Below are 19607 nucleotides of genomic sequence, written 5' to 3'. Positions count from 1 at the left end.
GTTGTTGACACATGTTTTGTTAGGTCATATCAATAGAATTCTTATTTTTCATTTGATTGTATGTGTTGCAGTAATCTTAATCACACTTGTTTTTATTCACATTTTGATTTACAATCTAGCCTTTCAAGTAATTAGATTAAAGTTAAAGTGAATGTTGTGGTGTCACAGCCTGGTGACAGAAAAGGGGTCAAGTGACTCAGTCTGGGCGTTATGAGCTTACGGTCAGCTGAACAGCACTGGACAGAGGGCTGACACCTGCTTGGTTTAGCACCTTGGCAGTCTTACAACTCAGACACACACACACACACATGCACACCTGCTCTGTGCTGATGACCAGATAAGACCAGCAAAATTAGAAGTTGTGCCAGACTGCGGTTATCGTGATCAGTTGGTCGGGTCAGTTAGTCGGGTCATCCTCACAGTGGGAGGGCAATCTCAACCTCATAGCTGCAGGTGCATTAGGGAGCTTCAGTGAGGAATGTGAAACTCTACACCTGAGAGGGTGGGAAAGCTCCTAGGTCGTTGGCCCTGACCCCTGGGGATGTGGCCGGTCAAGCCTGTCCTCACACCGAGATCTGCCATCTGCTCTCGCAGGTACGAACTCCAGAGAAAATGGTGGCCGATGTGTTCACCTCGCTCTCCTCAACTAAGAATGTTCAACCTGATGAGCAACTGCTGCAGCTGGGTTTCCAAAATCCAGCAACCAATCAGGTGAGGACGAGTATTGGCTCTCAAACTCCCATTGGCCGATTGTGACAGTTTTGACTCTGATCAGCAATTGTCTATCACTTTTAAAGACACTCAAATGACGACATGTTTTAATCAAGGACCATACTGTTTTCACACAGGAAAGTCAACGTGCTGGTGGTCGGTCTTGACAAAGCAGGAAAAACATCCTCTGTGAGGGGAATGTTAAGAGGTAAGGTAACTTTGACGTCATCCTGAAACACTTTGAAATATCCCTTTAAAGAACTCAAACAACGCAGCAGTCTGGGACGTCTGGCTCAGGCCTGTTTCTGTCCGCAGTGCCTGCTGTGGACGTGGGTCCCACTTATGGGTGCGTCCGCACCGACATAAGACTGGACAACTTCCTGGTCACTCTGCTGGACACGGGCGGAGCGCCAGACGGCCGCGGGGCGTGGAGGGACCACTGTGGCGAGGTGCACGGGGTGGTTTTCGTGGTGGACTCCAGCGACAGACAGAGGATGAAGGAGGTCAAGGAGCTGCTGGGGAATCTGTTGAAGCAGCCCAGAGTGGCAGGGAAACCCCTACTGGTGTAAGGATGAACTGCATCTGACACAGATTGAATCAAGGAAGATTTGTTGATCCCCAGTAGTAACAGTGCTTTCTAGTGGTTATTTAGATGAGATTAAAGAGTATTGTGAGGAAAAATGGCACTGCTTCAAAAAAATAAAATGATGCTCCTTCAGACTACACTAGGTCGGTTGCTTCCTGTCAATGTAAGGACTATTGTATCTTAGATCAAAACATGCGAGTAAAAAATATATATGTTAGTGAAAATTAATCGGTGTTCTCAATACAGCTTTGTGTTCACAATTAATTTAGCCCTGTTTCTCTGTTCCCAGCCTGGCCAACAAGCAGGACAAGATGAATGCTCTGCTGGGAAGCGAGCTCATCGAGATCCTGGCTTTGGAGAAGCTGGTGAACCAGAGCCGCTCTCTCTGCCACATTGTGAGTGTGAACACACAGAAACCTTCTGCCCTGTCCGACATACAGGCACACCGACCGATAGGTGTGACCGACGCAGAAACGTCGACTGATGAAACTCACCGTGGACACGCGCTGACAGACATGGTGCTTCTGTCCCTCAGGAACCATGCTCTGCCTTAATGGACCTGCGCCGGTGGTCGGACAAGAAGACCCTGCGTGGCCTTCGGTGGCTCCTCCGAGCCGTCTCCCTCGACTACCCAGACCTCTGTGCCCGCATCGCCCTGGACAGCAGGAGACCCGCCGGACCGCCCGAAGACACGGACCGGCGTGGGAAAGCGGAGAAGGGCCGCAGGAAACCCAAAGAGGAACGGTGAGAGACCTCACAGGCCTCTAGGCTGACTTGCAGAACAACATTTTATCTTGTGTGTTGATATTGTATCTCGTCCGGTAGGGCCTTACAGTACGTGTGAGATGTTTCCGTTAGGATTGCGGCTTGTATATGAGATCTGAACTCTTTCTCGTGTGAAATATCTGCCCTGTGGATGCAGAATGCCTGCCAGCCAGACTGAACTTCGACAAGTTCACCGGCCCCAAGAGAAGGAGAAGAAGCCTGGAAGCACCCTGCAGCCTATTAGAAACATTCTGAAAACGGTAGAGAGAATATATACAAATCTGCAGAAAAGAACACACTCTCAATTACAGATTTAAACCCCTGATGGTCCCAGTGGTTTTGGCACTGGACACTGATGAATCGTTTCTCTGTGTAGGATAGCAAGAAGTTGAAAAGAAAGAAGAGGAAGCGGGTTAAGATCAAGGACAGTGAGAAAGGCGAGGGAGGAGAGAACGAGGAGGAGGGCGAGGGCGTGGAGGCAGACCAGGAGCAGGGAGGGCCGAAGGAGAAGGCCAGCAGCGCCCTGATACCTCCCAAACCAAAAACCAAACAGCTGAAACGCAGAGCAAAGGTGAAGGAAGAGTCCCTGGACCATCCGGAACCACTCGACAATAACGAAGACAAACCAGCCAGAGGTATGGATGGGGAATTCAAAAATATGGAGCCGTTTAACAGTTTATTAATCCTATATTACTGGGTTTCAAGGGTGTGTTAAGCATGTTGTGTCATTTATAGTTAAAGGGGAGAGGAAGAAAAAGAAGAAAGTTGTGAAAGTAAAGAAGAAGAACAGGATAAATAGTGCGGATGTGCCAGGAGGGTATTCCCAGCCGGTAGATCTCTCCGAGACCTTCGGTGAGCCCCATGACGCCTTGTTAGACTCACAGTGAAATATGATACAAAATAACAATCCATATGGACGGAATTTGTAAAAGATACATGATTTCCCTTTCTCCTGACAGATCTTTACCGAAAAGCAATTTTGGCTCTGAAAGAACGTCAGAGTCAGAGTCAGAGTCAGGGCCAATGAGAGGAAGGGAGAGCTGGGTCGTGCGTGCGGTGACGTGATGGTGAGGACAGCAGTCCACGTTAATGACCATGCAGGGACACCTCCGAAAATGGACATCAGCCCCCCTGGCCCCCAAAACACCCAGCCCCCATGCCAACCAGGACACCCCGCCGTACCGGCCCCGCCTGCTGCTCCTCCACAGTCTCCTTCAACTACAGTACCCAAGGTCTGACACACACTGGATATCTGACACACTACTGAGACCCACATGTTTTCTTGAAGGACTGCTTGACTGAACTGATACGCCCCCATGTAGTGCCACATCATTTTAACAATATACTTCATCTTTATCATGTGAAAAAATAAACACTTGTTTTCATGTATTTTTTCATGTATTGGCGTAAACTTGGCCAAACGATTTATGCCATTATGTATTTAAAGATGAAGTGACAGGGAAAGGAGAAGAGCATAAAGGAAATAACTCAGAAACACAAAATGGAACCCCATAATAAACATGCTTCCTGTTATACCATCATCAGACGGATGAAGTTATGCATATTAGGCCTACTGTCCCCATGTCACAGTTAATCATGCAATTGTTAATATTGCCAAGTATTTTTTTCAGAACTGTTTCAGATTAAATTATTCCCAAAAGCTTTTTTCTAAAAACATAACAAAATCTGTAATTGTTGCATGACTGTCTGGTCTCTGAAATTGGGCACTGGGACAAAGCTTATAATATGTCCCCATATGTGTCGCTCTTCCAGAAGCCCCTCCCCCTTTGGCATCTTCACGGGGAAGGTCCGTTTTTTCATAGAGGAGGCTAGAGCCGCAAATCCGCTCAGCGGCGGGACACACACGAAGATGGCTTCACCAAGGACAGTAACCATTGTGGCCCTCTCCTTCGCTCTTGGGCTGTTTTTCGTCTTCATGGGTACCATTAAGCTCACACCAAGACTAAGCAAAGACGCTTACAGTGAGATGGTGAGTAAACCTGAACAACTAACCGCATCTCTGCATCTGAAGAGAAAGGCCATTGTTCTGTGTTTGAGGTGGACGCGGATGCTCTCAGGCTTTAATAACGTTGTGCGATGCTGACCCAAATAAGTAAACGATCATGACATAGTACCAGAATATCATGTGATAGAGAACGCTAAATATGTTATCTTAAACATGCGTCTGAATGCGTCCCCCGACCAGCCGCCTACATGCGGTAGTGCATCTATAAACATTTACGTAGGCCATGATAAATTAAGGACAATTATTTTGAAAACCGGTGTTACTTTCTCTATAGCCTTAGCAAGAATAGTCTACATTTCAACCGCCAAAATATATATATACATATATATATATATATATATATATATACATAAAGCCCGTCGATTGAAAATGAATGAATGCCATTCAGTTTACAATTAATATTGCCTATAGATAGCATATTATGATTAGAACGCTGTCTGGTTGTATGGTTATCAATTCGTTGTTTGTATAGGGTAATAAATAATACGCCAAATAATTGATTTGTAAAGCAGGCTAGCCTAAAGTAGTAGGCTAATGCAATACATGAGCAATGGCGACGCGTTCTAGCAAATTCTGTGGTGCACCTGTGCTGATGATGATTCCCTCTATTGGTGATGTTTATGTCGGTCTGATTCTGTACTCTTTATATCACACATGTCTGTTCAAGCATAGACCTATTTTCCTGAGAACAGCGTATATAATGTGACATTGTTATGGTATAGGTTACATAGAGACTATTCAAAAGGATAAGAAGGGCTGATGGTTTATGTGATGCCGGGCACAGATTTTCAATCCCCCTTAACAGATTGGTTGTTGTAAATTTAGCCTACAGTAAAACCCTCCCCCCCCATGCTAGACTGTTTTCATTAAGTGACCATTCATGTTTTCTCAATACTAGTCACACTTCATGCTGAAATGTTTTCTGCTGCTGCTTTTCAGAAAAGGGCTTACAAGAGTTATGCCAAGGCCTTGCCAGGCCTCAAGAAGATGGGCATCAGCTCCGTGCTGCTCCGGAAGATCATCGGCTCCCTGGAGGTGGGCTGCGGCGTGGTCCTGACCCTGGTCCCCGGGAGACCGAAGGACGTGGCTAACTTCCTGCTCCTGCTCGTCATGCTAGCTGTCCTGTTCTTCCACCAGCTAGTGGGAGACCCCCTGAAACGATACGCCCACGCTCTGGTCTTCGGTATCCTGCTCACCTGCCGACTGCTGATCGCCCGCCAGGGTGAGGACAGGCCTGAGAGGGACGAGAGCAGGGAGGAACACATCAACGCCCAGGAGAAGAACAAGGTCAAGCAGTCCTAATATTCCACTTTCCAGTCGGGGCAGAGCGACAGCAAAGGGAACCTGTGTGTGTTTCTTTTGGATTGTAGCAATTCTGATTCAAAAGGAAAACGGTCGCTGCAAAAGAGTGAAGTCCATGCAGTCGCCCCCGCCCCGCCCTCTCGGCTGACTGGTTACTGGTCTCCCCTGCACTGATCCTCAAACTGGAAACCCCATATCCTGTATGTCCTACTGATTACTGTGGACAGTCATACCTGTGGCAACTAAAGTGAGCTCAGCTCTTTTAGGAAAAAATAAGACATTTGTCCCACCAGAGTCCATCCTTCTCCCTGTTTTTTAATTTTTAATTTATTTTTGGGGGTATTGTTTACCATTTTGCATTATTTACAAAACATGAAATGTCTGTGGTCTGACACAACATCACTATCAATGTTGGCTTTTTTCCAGTACTGTATTAAAGATTGGTCTTAATTTTCTACTTTTTACATTTTTAGATATATTAATTTATTTTCCTGTAGTGATGCATGATTAATTTAGGCTTCAATTAAACCGTTTAATATAAACCATGACAGATTTATTGTTGGTTCTGTTTAATATTGGCCCATTTATTGAAATATTTACAGTATGTTTCTATTAGGGATAACTGAAATACTATTAATCATCTTAGTATTCCATTAAATGTTTTCCTATTCATTACATTTTCTTGAAACCAGTCCTGCGCATGAAGGTCTTAACTTACCCCTTTTCCTCAAAACAAAAACTGAACGGTCAACTGACAAGTCTTGTGCTCATTTTAATTTGAATCATCATTGCGTGGAGGATTAACCGGTAATCCAGCACTGCTTCACAAAAGGGGGTTTGGCCGTTGGGACTAATGGTTACCTCAAGCCCCAGAACCGCAGTCAGCACAATAGCCTACACCATCTGCTCGGCTAAATGAAACATCTAATAAAGAACTTGCTTTGTCTCATTCTATTGTCAATCTCTGTTTATCTAGGCTACCCGGGATTTTAAACTTGTTTATTTCGAAACTACATGAATACATTTTACAAAAACATTCTGAAATATTTTGTTATTGGGATGATATGCAGGAAAAAAAAATGTTTTGCGCAGTTCAGTTTCTTTTCGAAATTCACAGTGCTTCTGTAGCCTGAAAACAAAATGAGCAAAATAAAGAATGAGTTGAGTTAAGCGACTGTGTCCTTTTGTGCGTGTGAAAAAAAAAAAGTGGATTCAATCTCAAAATCCTCAAAACTCATTAATTCATTTTTATACTGAGAGCTTGCAGGGGGCGTGGTCATTGAAATGAGCTGAGCGTCTACTGCGCCTGCGCATAAACAACGGTCGCGCGGAAGATTTGAACTCCGTAGAGAGGAAGCCGGAGACAGTAGACATGTTTGTTTATGTAAAGCTGTAATGTAAAGCTGTAATGTAAAGTTAGCAATGGCTAATGTATCCAACCTGTCTCGGTCGGATGTGGATTCTTCTGGAAGCGATCTGTCTGTTTCTGGTAGTAGTAATAGAAGTGTGAGAGTGGCCGAGAAGAGAAGAAGAGTGTCTGAGGATCCCTTTCTGCTCGCACTGAACTACTTCTCAGAGGGTGAGTATGCATGCTAGCTAGCTAACTACTTCTCAGAGGGTGAGTATGCATGCTAGCTAGCTAACTACTTCTCAGAGGGTGAGTACTCATGCTAGCTAGCTAGCTACTTCTCAGAGGGTGAGTACTCATGCTAGCTAGCTAGCTACTTCTCAGAGGGTGAGTATGCATGCTAGCTAGCTAGCTACTTCTCAGAGGGTGAGTATGCATGCTAGCTAGCTACTTCTCAGAGGGTGAGTATGCATGCTAGCTAGCTGCTTCTCAGAGGGTGAGTATGCATGCTAGCTAGCTGCTTCTTCTGTAGTTAGCTAGGATAGTGAGCTAGGATAGTGAGCTAGGATAGTGAGCTAGGATAGTGAGCCAGGATAGTGAGCTAGGATAGTGAGCTAGGATAGTGAGCCAGGATAGTGAGCTAGGATAGTGAGCTAGGATAGTGAGCTAGGATAGTGAGCCAGGATAGTGAGCCAGGATAGTGAGCCAGGATAGTGAGCCAGGATAGTGAGCCAGGATAGTGAGCTAGGATAGTGAGCTAGGATAGTGAGCTAGGATAGTTAGCTAGGATAGTTAGCCTGATAGCTGGTACTCAACACCGGGACTGGCTGACTTGCACCCCTCATTACATTACAGTCATTTAGCAGACGCTTTTATCCAAAGCGACTAACAATAATTGCATTTAACGTAGGAAGAGCCAATGTACTACTACTTGCCAGAACTCACAAGTGCATCTTCTTTCTAAAACAAGTGACTAAGAGCATAATCTAGTGCTGAAGGCAAAGTGCAAGAATCACAATCTAAAGTACAGTGCAATATAATATAATAAGTGCTTAGGAGGGTCTAACTCTACAGGTTAGTTACATCAGCACACAATAGTCAATCAAAAGGATTGTTAGTGATAGCTAACGTTGGCAAACTACATTTTCAGATCTTTTTTGCTCGATCACGAAAAGCTGTGGAATAATTTAGTTGTGACGTCCAAGATGGCGTCGCCCGCGAATGCCCTGTCTCGGTGTGTTGATGTCTCGGTGTGTTGATGGGGATTGTTTTGTTTACATCAGGGAAACGCAAACAGTGAACGCGGAATTGTTTCCTAACCTTCTCATCCCATCTGTGAAATGACTGGACATGTTTGTCAAAGATGTGCTCACCTGTGTTCATGCATTTAAACACAGGGGGCGTGGTTGGTGTAAAGATATTACATTACATATACATGAGTCATTTACAGGACGCTTTTATCCAAAGCGACTTACACTTGTGAGTTCATGCAATTATTGTATCTCCTTTCAGGGCTCCAGACTAACATGTTACACTGGTGACAGTGCTGCCACTAAGTTTTTCATTTAGTGGCAGCACACATAATTTGGTGGCAGTAAAAAAGCACCTACCTGGTCCTGTCATTTCCCACTTATAACACACACAAACATCTTTGATTTGTCACAAGGCTAGAGGTGGCACATCACACGGCGTAGGCGGCAAAACACACGAAATGGCTGGAGCATCCACCAATGAAACTTCTCTCTGCTCTTAACCAATCCCGACGTCCCTTCTCCCAAGAGGGAGCAGATAGTTGGCAGAATGCATGAGATGTGTGCCCGGTAGCCAACCAAGTGCTCTTGTGTGTCTCTGCCAGGGACGGAGAGCATTATCAATCTGTTCTTCTTTTGTATTGGGTTGTTTATGGGGGAAACCCTTGCGAACACGGGGAGAACATGCACACTCTGCAGAGAAAGACCCGGAAGCCTTGCTGTGAGGCGACTGTACTAGCTACTGCGCCACCGCACCTGAGCGATTTGTGGGGTTCAGTGTCTTGCTCAAGGACCCTTCGACACACTCCGGAAGCTGGGATTGAACCGGGGACCTTGTGATCCCCAGCCAGGTTACCTCCTGAGCTACATGCCGTCCCACACAAGTGGTGGCACTCATAAGCTGCGTGCTTGGCTGACATCCCGGAGTGGATGGGGACACACCACCTCAAGCTCAACCTGGACAAGACTTGAGCTGCTGTTCCTCCTGGGGAAGGGCTGCCTGCGCTGCGACCTGGCCATCACCCTTGAAGACACAGTGGTGACGCCAACTTGGACTGCGAGGAATTTGGGGGTGACCCTGGATGACCAACCGTCGTTCTCTGCACATATCACATCCGTTACATGCTCCTGCAGATTCCGACTTTACTCACTGAAGAAACGGCGCAGGTGCTCATCCAGGCCCTGGTCATCTCCCACCTGCTCATCCAGGCCCTGGTCATCTCCCGCTTGGACTACTGCAACTCCCTCCTTGCTGGGGCCCCGGCGTCAGCCATTGAACCTCAGGAGCTTGTCCAGAAAGCTGCCGCTCACCTGGTGTTCAAGTTCTCCCACACAACTTCCCCTCTCCGTTCTCTACACTAGCTTCCTGTTGCAGCTCGCTTCGGGTCCAGTTTAAAACTCTGGTGCTCACCTACAGAGCACTGAAATGTACCGCTCCTCCAGGCCATAGTCAAGCCCTACACTCCCTCCTGACCACTACACTCTGCTACCTCGGGGTATTCACCCCTTCAAGAAGTACTACCAGGATCCTTCCTCTTAAGACACTATTATATTTTTAGTATGCTACTCTTTTGCACTTTGGCTTTAGCACTAGATTATGCTCTTAGTCACTTGGTTACAAAGGAGATGCACTTGTGAGTTTTGTTGAGTAGTAGTACTGACACTTCCTGTGTTACTACTATTGTAAGTCGCTTGGATAAAAGTGTCTCCTAAATGACTAATGTATTTTTGCACTTGTCCTTACACTGTTTATTGTTATGCATCATCAGAACAAAGTAAATTCCTTATGTGAAAACCTACTTGGCAATAGAATACATCTGTTTTTGATTGTGATTCTAGTGTTAATCATAGAATAACGTAGGTGATGGTGAATAACAGATCAGCGGCTGTGTATAAACATCATTGTATTTGGCTCCTATAGCTTACTAACTGTTCACTGGCTTTCATGGGTATTTCAACATTGTATCTCTACAGATCTTTATTGAAATGAGATGTGACTGTTTGTTTCTGTTAGTTGAGGCAGGTACCCCGGCCAGAGGCAATGACGTGTTGGAGAGTCATCTGGTGCAGGTGGAGCGCGTGGGGCTCAGCCAAGGACTGCCCCCGAAAGCCATCTCTGTCATGCTGGAGTTCGCCATGAGCGTTCGAATGGGTAGGAGCATCACTCTCAAGTACTGGGGACTTTCTGGGGGGCAAATTTAGTTCTGGGAACATCAGTTTAGACCCTGGTTCCTATGGTGGGAACTTAGTTCCTTCAAAGGTTCCTAGTTACTGGGGAAAATTCCTGTAGTAGAAAAGGGACATTCTACTCTTGTATTCACTGTTGACTGATATTGCTTAGACACAGGCCAGTCCTGAACCAAGAACCTAATACACCAGGAATGGTTCTCTGTTAGAACGTCAAGTTGAGGTACACATCCGTGAGATCTTACTGTCGTTCTGCCCGTACCCACTCTTCCTCTCTGTCCTTAAAAGGGAATTCTCCGTGTGTCCGAGTCCTGAAGTGCCTGATCCCCGCCTCTGTGGTGCCTCAGGAGGCTGTGGTTCGAGGGGTGTCTTGGATGTGTGTCGGCAAGATGCCCATCAGCACACAGGTAAAGAACACCCCTGTCTCATCAAAGGGTTTAAGTCAAGTCTCTCTCTCAAACACACACACACACACCGATTTGAAGATCAAGATGTCTGTTTGATGTTGTTTTTTTCCTTCTATGTGACCATGTTGTTTGGGCCTGTTTTTCTCCAGGTCTTCTTTCTGAAGTGGGTGTTGACTGTCTTTGACATGATCGACTCCAAGGACGACCTCCGAGCCATCTATGGCATCATCTTCAGCTTTGTGAAAGATGAACATCTGGTTAGTGCAGTTTGGATGCCCACTGGTGCAACACATCTGTGTTGACGGATTTACCTATCATACTCATCTCCTACCTATCATACTCATCTCCTACCTATCACCATACTCATCTCCTACCTATCATCATACTCATCTCCTACCTGTCATCATACTCATCTCCTACCTATCATACTCATCTCCTACCTATCACCATACTCATCTCCTACCTATCATCATACTCATCTCCTACCTGTCATCATACTCATCTCCTACCTATCATACTCATCTCCTACCTATCACCATACTCATCTCCTACCTATCATCATACTCATCTCCTACCTATCATACTCATCTCCTACCTATCATCATACTCATCTCCTACCTATCATACTCATCTCCTACCTATCATACTCATCTCCTACCTATCATACTCATCTCCTACCTATCATACTCATCTCCTACCTATCATCATACTCATCTCCTACCTATCATACTCATCTCCTACCTATCATACTCATCTCCTACCTATCATACTCATCTCCTACCTATCATCATACTCATCTCCTACCTATCATACTCATCTCCTACCTATCATCATACTCATCTCCTACCTATCACCATACTCATCTCCTACCTATCATACTCATCTCCTACCTATCATACTCATCTCCTACCTATCATACTCATCTCCTACCTACCACCATACTCATCTCCTACCTATCATACTCATCTCCTACCTATCATCATACTCACCTCCTACCTATCATACTCATCTCCTACCTATCATACTCATCTCCTACCTATCATCATACTCATCTCCTACCTATCATACTCATCTCCTACCTATCATCATACTCATCTCCTACCTATCATACTCATCTCCTACCTATCATCATACTCACCTCCTACCTATCATACTCATCTCCTACCTATCATCATACTCATCTCCTACCTATCATACTCATCTCCTACCTATCATCATACTCATCTCCTACCTATCATACTCATCTCCTACCTATCATCATACTCATCTCCTACCTATCATACTCATCTCCTACCCATCATCATACTCATCTCCTACCTATCATACTCATCTCCTACCTATCATACTCATCTCCTACCTATCATCATACTCATCTCCTACCCATCATCATACTCATCTCCTACCCATCATCATACTCATCTCCTACCTATCATACTCATCTCCTACCTATCATACTCATCTCCTACCTATCATACTCATCTCCTACCCATCGTCATACTCATCTCCTACCTATCATACTCATCTCCTACCTATCATACTCATCTCCTACCCATCATCATACTCATCTCCTACCTATCATCATACTCATCTCCTACCTATCATACTCATCTCCTACCCATCATCATACTCATCTCCTACCTATCATACTCATCTCCTACCTATCATACTCATCTCCTACCTATCATCATACTCATCTCCTACCTATCATACTCATCTCCTACCTATCATCATACTCATCTCCTACCTATCATACTCATCTCCTACCCATCATCATACTCATCTCCTACCTATCATACTCATTTCCTACCTATCATCATACTCATCTCCTACCTATCATACTCATCTCCTACCCATCATCATACTCATCTCCTACCTATCATACTCATCTCCTACCTATCATACTCATCTCCTACCTATCATCATACTCATCTCCTACCCATCATCATACTCATCTCCTACCTATCATCAAACTCATCTCCTACCTATCATCATACTCATCTCCTACCTATCGTCATACTCATCTCCTACCTATCACCATACTCATCTCCTACCTATCATCATACTCATCTCCTACCTATCATCATACTCATCTCCTACCCATCATCATACTCATCTCCTACCTATCATCATACTCATCTCCTACCTATCATACTCATCTCCTACCTATCATACTCATCTCCTACCTATCACCATACTCATCTCCTACCTATCATCATACTCATCTCCTACCTATCATACTCATCTCCTACCTATCATCATACTCATCTCCTACCTATCATCATACTCATCTCCTACCTATCATACTCATCTCCTACCTATCATCATACTCATCTCCTACCTATCATACTCATCTCCTACCTATCATCATACTCATCTCCTACCTATCATCATACTCATCTCCTACCTATCATACTCATCTCCTACCTATCATACTCATCTCCTACCTATCATCATACTCATCTCCTACCTATCATACTCATCTCCTACCTGTCATCATACTCATCTCCTACCTATCATCATACTCATCTCCTACCTATCATCATACTCATCTCCTACCTATCATCATACTCATCTCCTACCTATCATCATACTCATCTCCTACCTATCATACTCATCTCCTACCTATCATACTCATCTCCTACCTATCATACTCATCTCCTACCTATCATACTCATCTCCTACCTATCATCACACTCATCTCCTACCTATCACACTCATCTCCTACCTATCATACTCATCTCCTACCTATCACCATACTCATCTCCTACCTATCACCATACTCATCTCCTACCTATCATACTCATCTCCTACCTATCATACTCATCTCCTACCTATCACCATACTCATCTCCTACCTATCATACTCATCTCCTACCTATCATCATACTCATCTCCTACCTATCATACTCATCTCCTACCTATCATACTCATCTCCTACCTATCATCATACTCATCTCCTACCTATCATCATACTCATCTCCTACCTATCATACTCATCTCCTACCTATCATCATACTCATCTCCTACCTATCATACTCATCTCCTACTTATCATACTCATCTCCTACCTATCACCATACTCATCTCCTACCTATCATACTCATCTCCTACCTATCACCATACTCATCTCCTACCTATCATCATACTCATCTCCTACCTATCATCATACTCATCTCCTACCTATCATACTCATCTCCTACCTCTCATCACACTCATCTCCTACCTATCATACTCATCTCCTACCTATCATACTCATCTCCTACCTATCATACTCATCTCCTACCTCTCATCACACTCATCTCCTACCTATCATCATACTCATCTCCTACTTATCATACTCATCTCCTACCTATCACCATACTCATCTCCTACCTATCATACTCATCTCCTACCTATCACCATACTCATCTCCTACCTATCATCATACTCATCTCCTACCTATCATCATACTCATCTCCTACCTATCATACTCATCTCCTACCTATCATACTCATCTCCTACCTATCATACTCATCTCCTACCTATCATCATACTCATCTCCTACCTATCATCATACTCATCTCCTATCATCATACTCATCTCCTACCTATCACCATACTCATCTCCTACCTATCATACTCATCTCCTACCTATCATACTCATCTCCTACCTATCATACTCATCTCCTACCTATCACCATACTCATCTCCTACCTATCATCATACTCATCTCCTACCTATCATACTCATCTCCTACCTATCATACTCATCTCCTACCTATCACCATACTCATCTCCTACCTATCATACTCATCTCCTACCTATCATACTCATCTCCTACCTATCATCATACTCATCTCCTACCTATCATCATACTCATCTCCTACCTATCATACTCATCTCCTACCTATCATACTCATCTCCTACCTATCATACTCATCTCCTACCTATCATACTCATCTCCTACCTATCATCATACTCATCTCCTACCTATCATCATACTCATCTCCTTCCTATCATCATACTCATCTCCTACCTATCATCATACTCATCTCCTACCTATCATACTCATCTCCTACCTATCATACTCATCTCCTACCTATCATACTCATCTCCTACCTATCATCATACTCATCTCCTACCCATCATCATACTCATCTCCTTCCTATCATCATACTCATCTCCTACCTATCATCATACTCATCTCCTACCTATCATCATACTCATCTCCTACCCATCATCATACTCATCTCCTTCCTATCATCATACTCATCTCCTACCTATCATCACTGAAACCCAAATTGCTCCCAATGAGCAGGTTAGCACCTTGCATGGCAGCTGCCGCCATTGGTGTGTGAATGTGAGTGAGAGGCCATTGTAAAGTGCTTTGGATGAAAGCGCTATATAAATGCAGTCCATTTACCATTTACCATGCTTGAGTGAGCCAAGGACATAACTCAGACGCCATTGTCCACTCCAGCCTATAAAATGGAAAAATGAAACACTAAAACACAACTGTTCTTTCCCCAGTCTCCCTTCATATGCCACTTGCTGTACCTTCTGACTAGGAAGGAAAGTGGTAAGCAGTAAATAGTTGCTCAATAAGCCTTCATCACAAATGACAAAGTGTGCTTTTCTCTGCGACTCAGCATCAGTCTAATTCGTTTCCTTTCACTTCCTGTTTCAGTGCAGCCATTCAGGGTCAGGAAGCTGCTGGACCTCCAGGCTAAGCTGGTAATGTTTTTCATCTTTCATTTGAAACATCCCGTCTTTTCAGGTACGAAAACAATGTGCAGTGTTCAAATCGCCCAGTTGAGATCTGTGGCAAACATATCCTACTCTTATGATCTAGGCCAGGCATTCACAAACTGTGAAGTGTGCCTCCCCTGGGGGCCCAAAGAAATTCAGGGGAGGCACGGAGGGATGATTAGAAAAAATATATAAAAAATAAAGGAAAAACTATTTTTGAATTTTCTATGTTTTTTATGAATGCATCGTGATCTCAGAAAATCAAAATAAATAATGGGAGAGATGTATACTAAATTTGTGGATAGTGCAGAGAGAGCACAATGTATTGTGCGAAAAAAGTCATAACGTTAACTAGCAGCAGGTGCCACCGAGCTAACTTAGCTGTGTAACGTTATGGGCTCGCTAACGCTGCCTTGCAAAATGGACACATTTGGGGGGTTGGGGAGGGGGGGACGCGGGTGTGTCACTGTTTTCAGAGGGAAGGCCCACATTGATGGAGTTTGGGAACCTATGATCTAGGCTGTTTGAGAGGATTAAGCAACCTACCCAGTGGTGACGAGTACATTTTGTTTGAAGTACAATAGACCAAAATAGCTACAGTACTGTAACATTTGTCAGTTTGTGTGTCGGTGGAGTTGGGAGTTAAATGGTGAACTTTTTCTAGTCAATTGCTTGTCATTGTTTTGCATATCTAACGGCAGCAGATGCTGCCATTTCCTTCAGGAACTGAATTAAAGGGATAATGAGCTACAGGAGTGGAGATAGAAAGTCTCTTATACTGTTTATACGGCGCTCTTATGCATGATTTGCGTTACGGTTCATCCTCCATCTCACCCATCATCTGAAGTGTTTGGCAATGATTACTGACAACCAATCAAAAGAGATGTTTATTTGAGGGCGTTGCGTTCATGTTCTCTCCTCTGTTCCCTCACAGGGCAGGCAGCCTTTCCTGTCACACCTACTGTCACTCTACAAAGTGTTCTGTCCCGAGTTGGTGTCACTGTCTCTTCCGTCGCGAATGAGGGTTCGTACACGGATCACCGTCGTTACAGGTGTGGCTTTTTGGGGACCGACGCCGGGTACGTCACGAACTCACACTCTTCGGCGCCCTCCTGTCTTTCAGACTGGGTTCAAGAACCACAACTCTCCGTGGAAAGCAGCGCTGAGCGCGGTCCAGAGGAGGAACAGCGCCCGGAAGGCCCCTGACGCCAGCCTGGCCCCCGGGGACCCGGCCCTCGGGGTGGAACAGAAGACCCGCTCCAGAAAAAGGGTACGCCGGAGGAAGATCAGAAGTCGACGGTTCTTTCCTGCGTTTTCCTACAGCTGATTACTTTAGAACGGTCCAGCGGTTTCCAACATTCTCACTTTCGTATCTTTCGACAGAAAAGTCGGTTTCTGGAGCTGCCGCCTCTGAGCTCGGCGGTCCAGACCGACCCGTCGTCCTGCAGGACGGCCGTCCCCCTGGCTCAGCTCCGCTCCTTCTCCCAGCTGCTAGACAACCTCCACCGCGTAGAGGTAACTATCATCAGCTCTCTCTCTCTCTCTCTCTCTCTCTCTCTCTCTCTCTCTCTGTCTCTCTCTCTCTCTCTCTCCTTGTCCTTTTCAACCCCTTTCACACCATCCATCCATCTCTCTCTCTCTTTGCATTTCTCCCAGGCCTCCTCACTCCATCCATCTTGCTCTCTGTCCATGACCTTCTCTCAGCCCTCCTCACTCCATCCATCTCTCTCTTTGTGTGTGTGTGTGTGTGTGTCTCTCTCTCTCTCTCTCTCTCTCTCTCTCTCTCTCTCTCTCTCTCTCTGTGCGTTCACTCCCTCTGTGTGTGTGTGTGTGTGTGTGTGTGTGTGTGTGTCTCTCTCTCTCTCTTTGTGACTTATCAGGCAGGATAAAGACAAACTGCTATTGCCTGAAGGGTTCTTAGAGGTTCCACAGATGGTAAATGAGCATTAGCAAGGGTGGATGTGACATTTTATAAAAGGTATTGCTTTAAGGGTCCCCACTGTCCATTTCTACATGTAATGTCCTTTTATGGCCACATGATGGAGCCATATTACCACTCAGGTGACGTAGAAGTGCTCAACCAGGCTTAACTTCACAGTGTTTATTGCATACTTTAAGCACTGAAACAATCATGAGCCCTTTCTTGATGTTATTTGTCATTGTTCAGTTTACAGAATTGGTTCACAGTTAGAACCTCATGGGAAAAAGATCCAAAGTGGCCCCAATCACAGAACCAATCACAGAAGGGCGGTGATAGTTTTCACTCCATCTGATCTACTGAAGTTATACACCTTTGTTTAAAGGCTTTAAGGACAATGACGCACCGCGCTCCATGAAATGCCCTCCCCAGGCCGTGCGGTCAGCAGCACTCGCGCCAACGCGGCGCCGTGACGGCCCTTGCGGACGGGCCGGCTCTCCCAGCCGATCACGCAGAGATGAGGGAGCATCGACTCGCCCCCCGTCCCCCCCCCGTGCCCCCCGTCCTCCCCCCGCGCCCCCGTCCTCCCCCCGCGCCCCCCGTCCTCCCCCCCGTGCCCCGTCCTCCCTCCGCGCCCCCCGTCTCCCCCCCGTCCTCCCTCCGCGCCCCCCGTCTCCTCCTCGTCCTCCCCCTGCGCCCCTCGTCCCCCCCCCCCGCGGCCCGTCCTCCCCCTGCGCCCCTCGTCCCCCCCCCCCGCGGCCCGTCCTCCCCCAGCGCTCCGTCCTCCCCCTGCGCCCCTCGTCCCCCCCCCCCGCGGCCCGTCCTCCCCCTGTGCCCCTCGTCATCAAAGGCGGCCCGGCCTCGGACGAACGGCGTGCCGTGCCACTGCTCAGTTACGGGCGGACTCTCGGCCCCGCTGTTGACAGTCTGTCTCTTCAGCCATCGTTTATTTATTCGCATGCGGCTTCCCATGTCGTGAGGCGGCAGTTCACACGCAGGACACACAGAGAGACAGTTCACACGCAGGACACACAGAGGGACAGTTCACACGCAGGACACACAGGGGGACAGTTCACACACAGACAGTTCGTACGCAGGACACAGTGGGACAGTTCACACACAGGACACACAGGGGGACAGTTCACACGCAGGACACACAGGGGGACATCTATACGCAGAGAGAGACCTCTGAGCGATGCAGCAGACATCCCAGCGCTAGCATTACCGCATTTCACTCCAAAAGAAAAGTTCAAAAACTAGACTAGTGTCAGATTGATCGCCCACTCAGTGGAAACGAGGACAGGGGCCTCACCAGGGATCTATTTCCTCAGTAGGTGGACTGATCTCCTGATTTAAGGCGATTGGCCGCCTCTCCTCCGGTTGTTTGTGTTTGTGTTTGTTCACCCTCGTTGCTAACGGCGCGCACGCTAACGCCTCCCATCTGTTCGTCCCTCAGCTCCCGGCCCAGATAGGATCGGTCCTGGGTTCCAGCCTGACGCTCCACTTCCTGGACTGCGTGCAGGAAGACTCCGCCTTCCTCCGCCTCAACTTCTGGCTCGGCCACGCCCTTCTGGAAGGTGAGAACCACCGAACCTCACGCCCCATAATTGTCCCCCCATCAAAAAGACGGGACAGGAACTCCTCAAAGCCGTCCTGATCTAGCGAGCCGTCTGTCCCTGGCGATGGCAGACAGGAGAACGGTCCCCTTGTCTGTTCCCAGCTGCCCTTGGGGGAAAGTAGAGCGCAGAGAACATTTAATCTGTGACAGATTCGGCAAACGTTTTGTAAGGCCGATTGGCTGAAGGAGTTTGTCTGTCAAGGCAAGTAGCCCCGCCCACAATAATCGTTGGTGGTGGGGTGGGGCGGAGGATTCCAGACTGATCTACGGAGAGAAACAGAATGTGAGCTCGCTACAGCAGCCTGGTCTCACGAGGCCGTATCAAAGGATCTCTTTGTGTGAAGTGGTTTTAAGGCAGACTTCAAAGGTTCCCACTGCTTCTTTTTTTTTTGCCGCGAACACCGTCTGGTTTTCTCTCCCCCCTGACCTCTCCCCGCCTCCATCCCTGACCTCTCTGTGTGTAACGCCTCCCTCCCTGACCTCTGTGTGTGTAACGCCTCCCTCCCTGACCTCTCTGTGCGTAACGCCTCCCTCCCTGACCTCTCTGTGTGTAACGCCTCCCTCCCTGACCTCTCTGTGTGTAACGCCTCCCTCCCTGACCTCTCTGTGCGTAACGCCTCCCTCCCTGACCTCTCTGTGCGTAACGCCTCCCTCCCTGACCTCTCTGTGTGTAACGCCTCCCTCCCTGACCTCTCTGTGTGTAACGCCTCCCTCCCTGACCTCTCTGTGTGTAACGCCTCCCTCCCTGACCTCTCTGTGTGTAAC

General features: G+C 46.6%; 3 protein-coding genes across 3 annotated transcripts in view; all 3 read left to right on the top strand.

Annotated features, from left to right (window-relative positions):
- Positions 1-607: 607 nt before the first annotated feature.
- arl13a (ADP-ribosylation factor-like 13A) lies at positions 608-3089 on the top strand (the record flags this gene model as incomplete). The annotated part of the gene is made up of 9 exons (XM_084459597.1): positions 608-711; positions 849-919; positions 1027-1276; positions 1587-1692; positions 1833-2041; positions 2220-2322; positions 2439-2697; positions 2798-2914; positions 3022-3089. The coding sequence occupies exons 1-9, from the start codon at positions 623-625 to the stop codon at positions 3087-3089; spliced, it is 1272 nt and encodes a 423-aa protein (XP_084315723.1). The 5' UTR covers positions 608-622.
- Positions 3090-3932: 843 nt separating this feature from the next.
- tmem35 (transmembrane protein 35) lies at positions 3933-5390 on the top strand (the record flags this gene model as incomplete). Its single annotated transcript, XM_084459633.1, has 2 exons — positions 3933-4052; positions 5028-5390. 2 exons carry the CDS (start codon positions 3933-3935, stop codon positions 5388-5390), a joined length of 483 nt encoding a protein of 160 aa, XP_084315759.1.
- A 1422-nt stretch (positions 5391-6812) lies between these two features.
- cenpi (centromere protein I) overlaps positions 6813-19607 on the top strand; it is a gene marked incomplete at both ends in the record, with an annotated part of 19512 nt that continues 6717 nt past the window's right edge. The window contains 10 exons of the mRNA XM_084459596.1: positions 6813-6969; positions 10003-10140; positions 10464-10582; positions 10732-10839; positions 15088-15136; positions 15245-15291; positions 16241-16330; positions 16430-16576; positions 16690-16821; positions 18681-18801. Coding sequence (XP_084315722.1) covers positions 6813-6969; positions 10003-10140; positions 10464-10582; positions 10732-10839; positions 15088-15136; positions 15245-15291; positions 16241-16330; positions 16430-16576; positions 16690-16821; positions 18681-18801 — 1108 coding nt within the window. The remainder of the gene's footprint in view (positions 6970-10002; positions 10141-10463; positions 10583-10731; positions 10840-15087; positions 15137-15244; positions 15292-16240; positions 16331-16429; positions 16577-16689; positions 16822-18680; positions 18802-19607) is intronic.

The sequence above is a fragment of the Borostomias antarcticus genome (assembly GCF_949987555.1).
Source record: "Borostomias antarcticus genome assembly, chromosome: 28".
Taxonomy (NCBI): domain Eukaryota; kingdom Metazoa; phylum Chordata; class Actinopteri; order Stomiiformes; family Stomiidae; genus Borostomias; species Borostomias antarcticus.
This window is presented reverse-complemented; position numbering and strand designations above follow the sequence as displayed.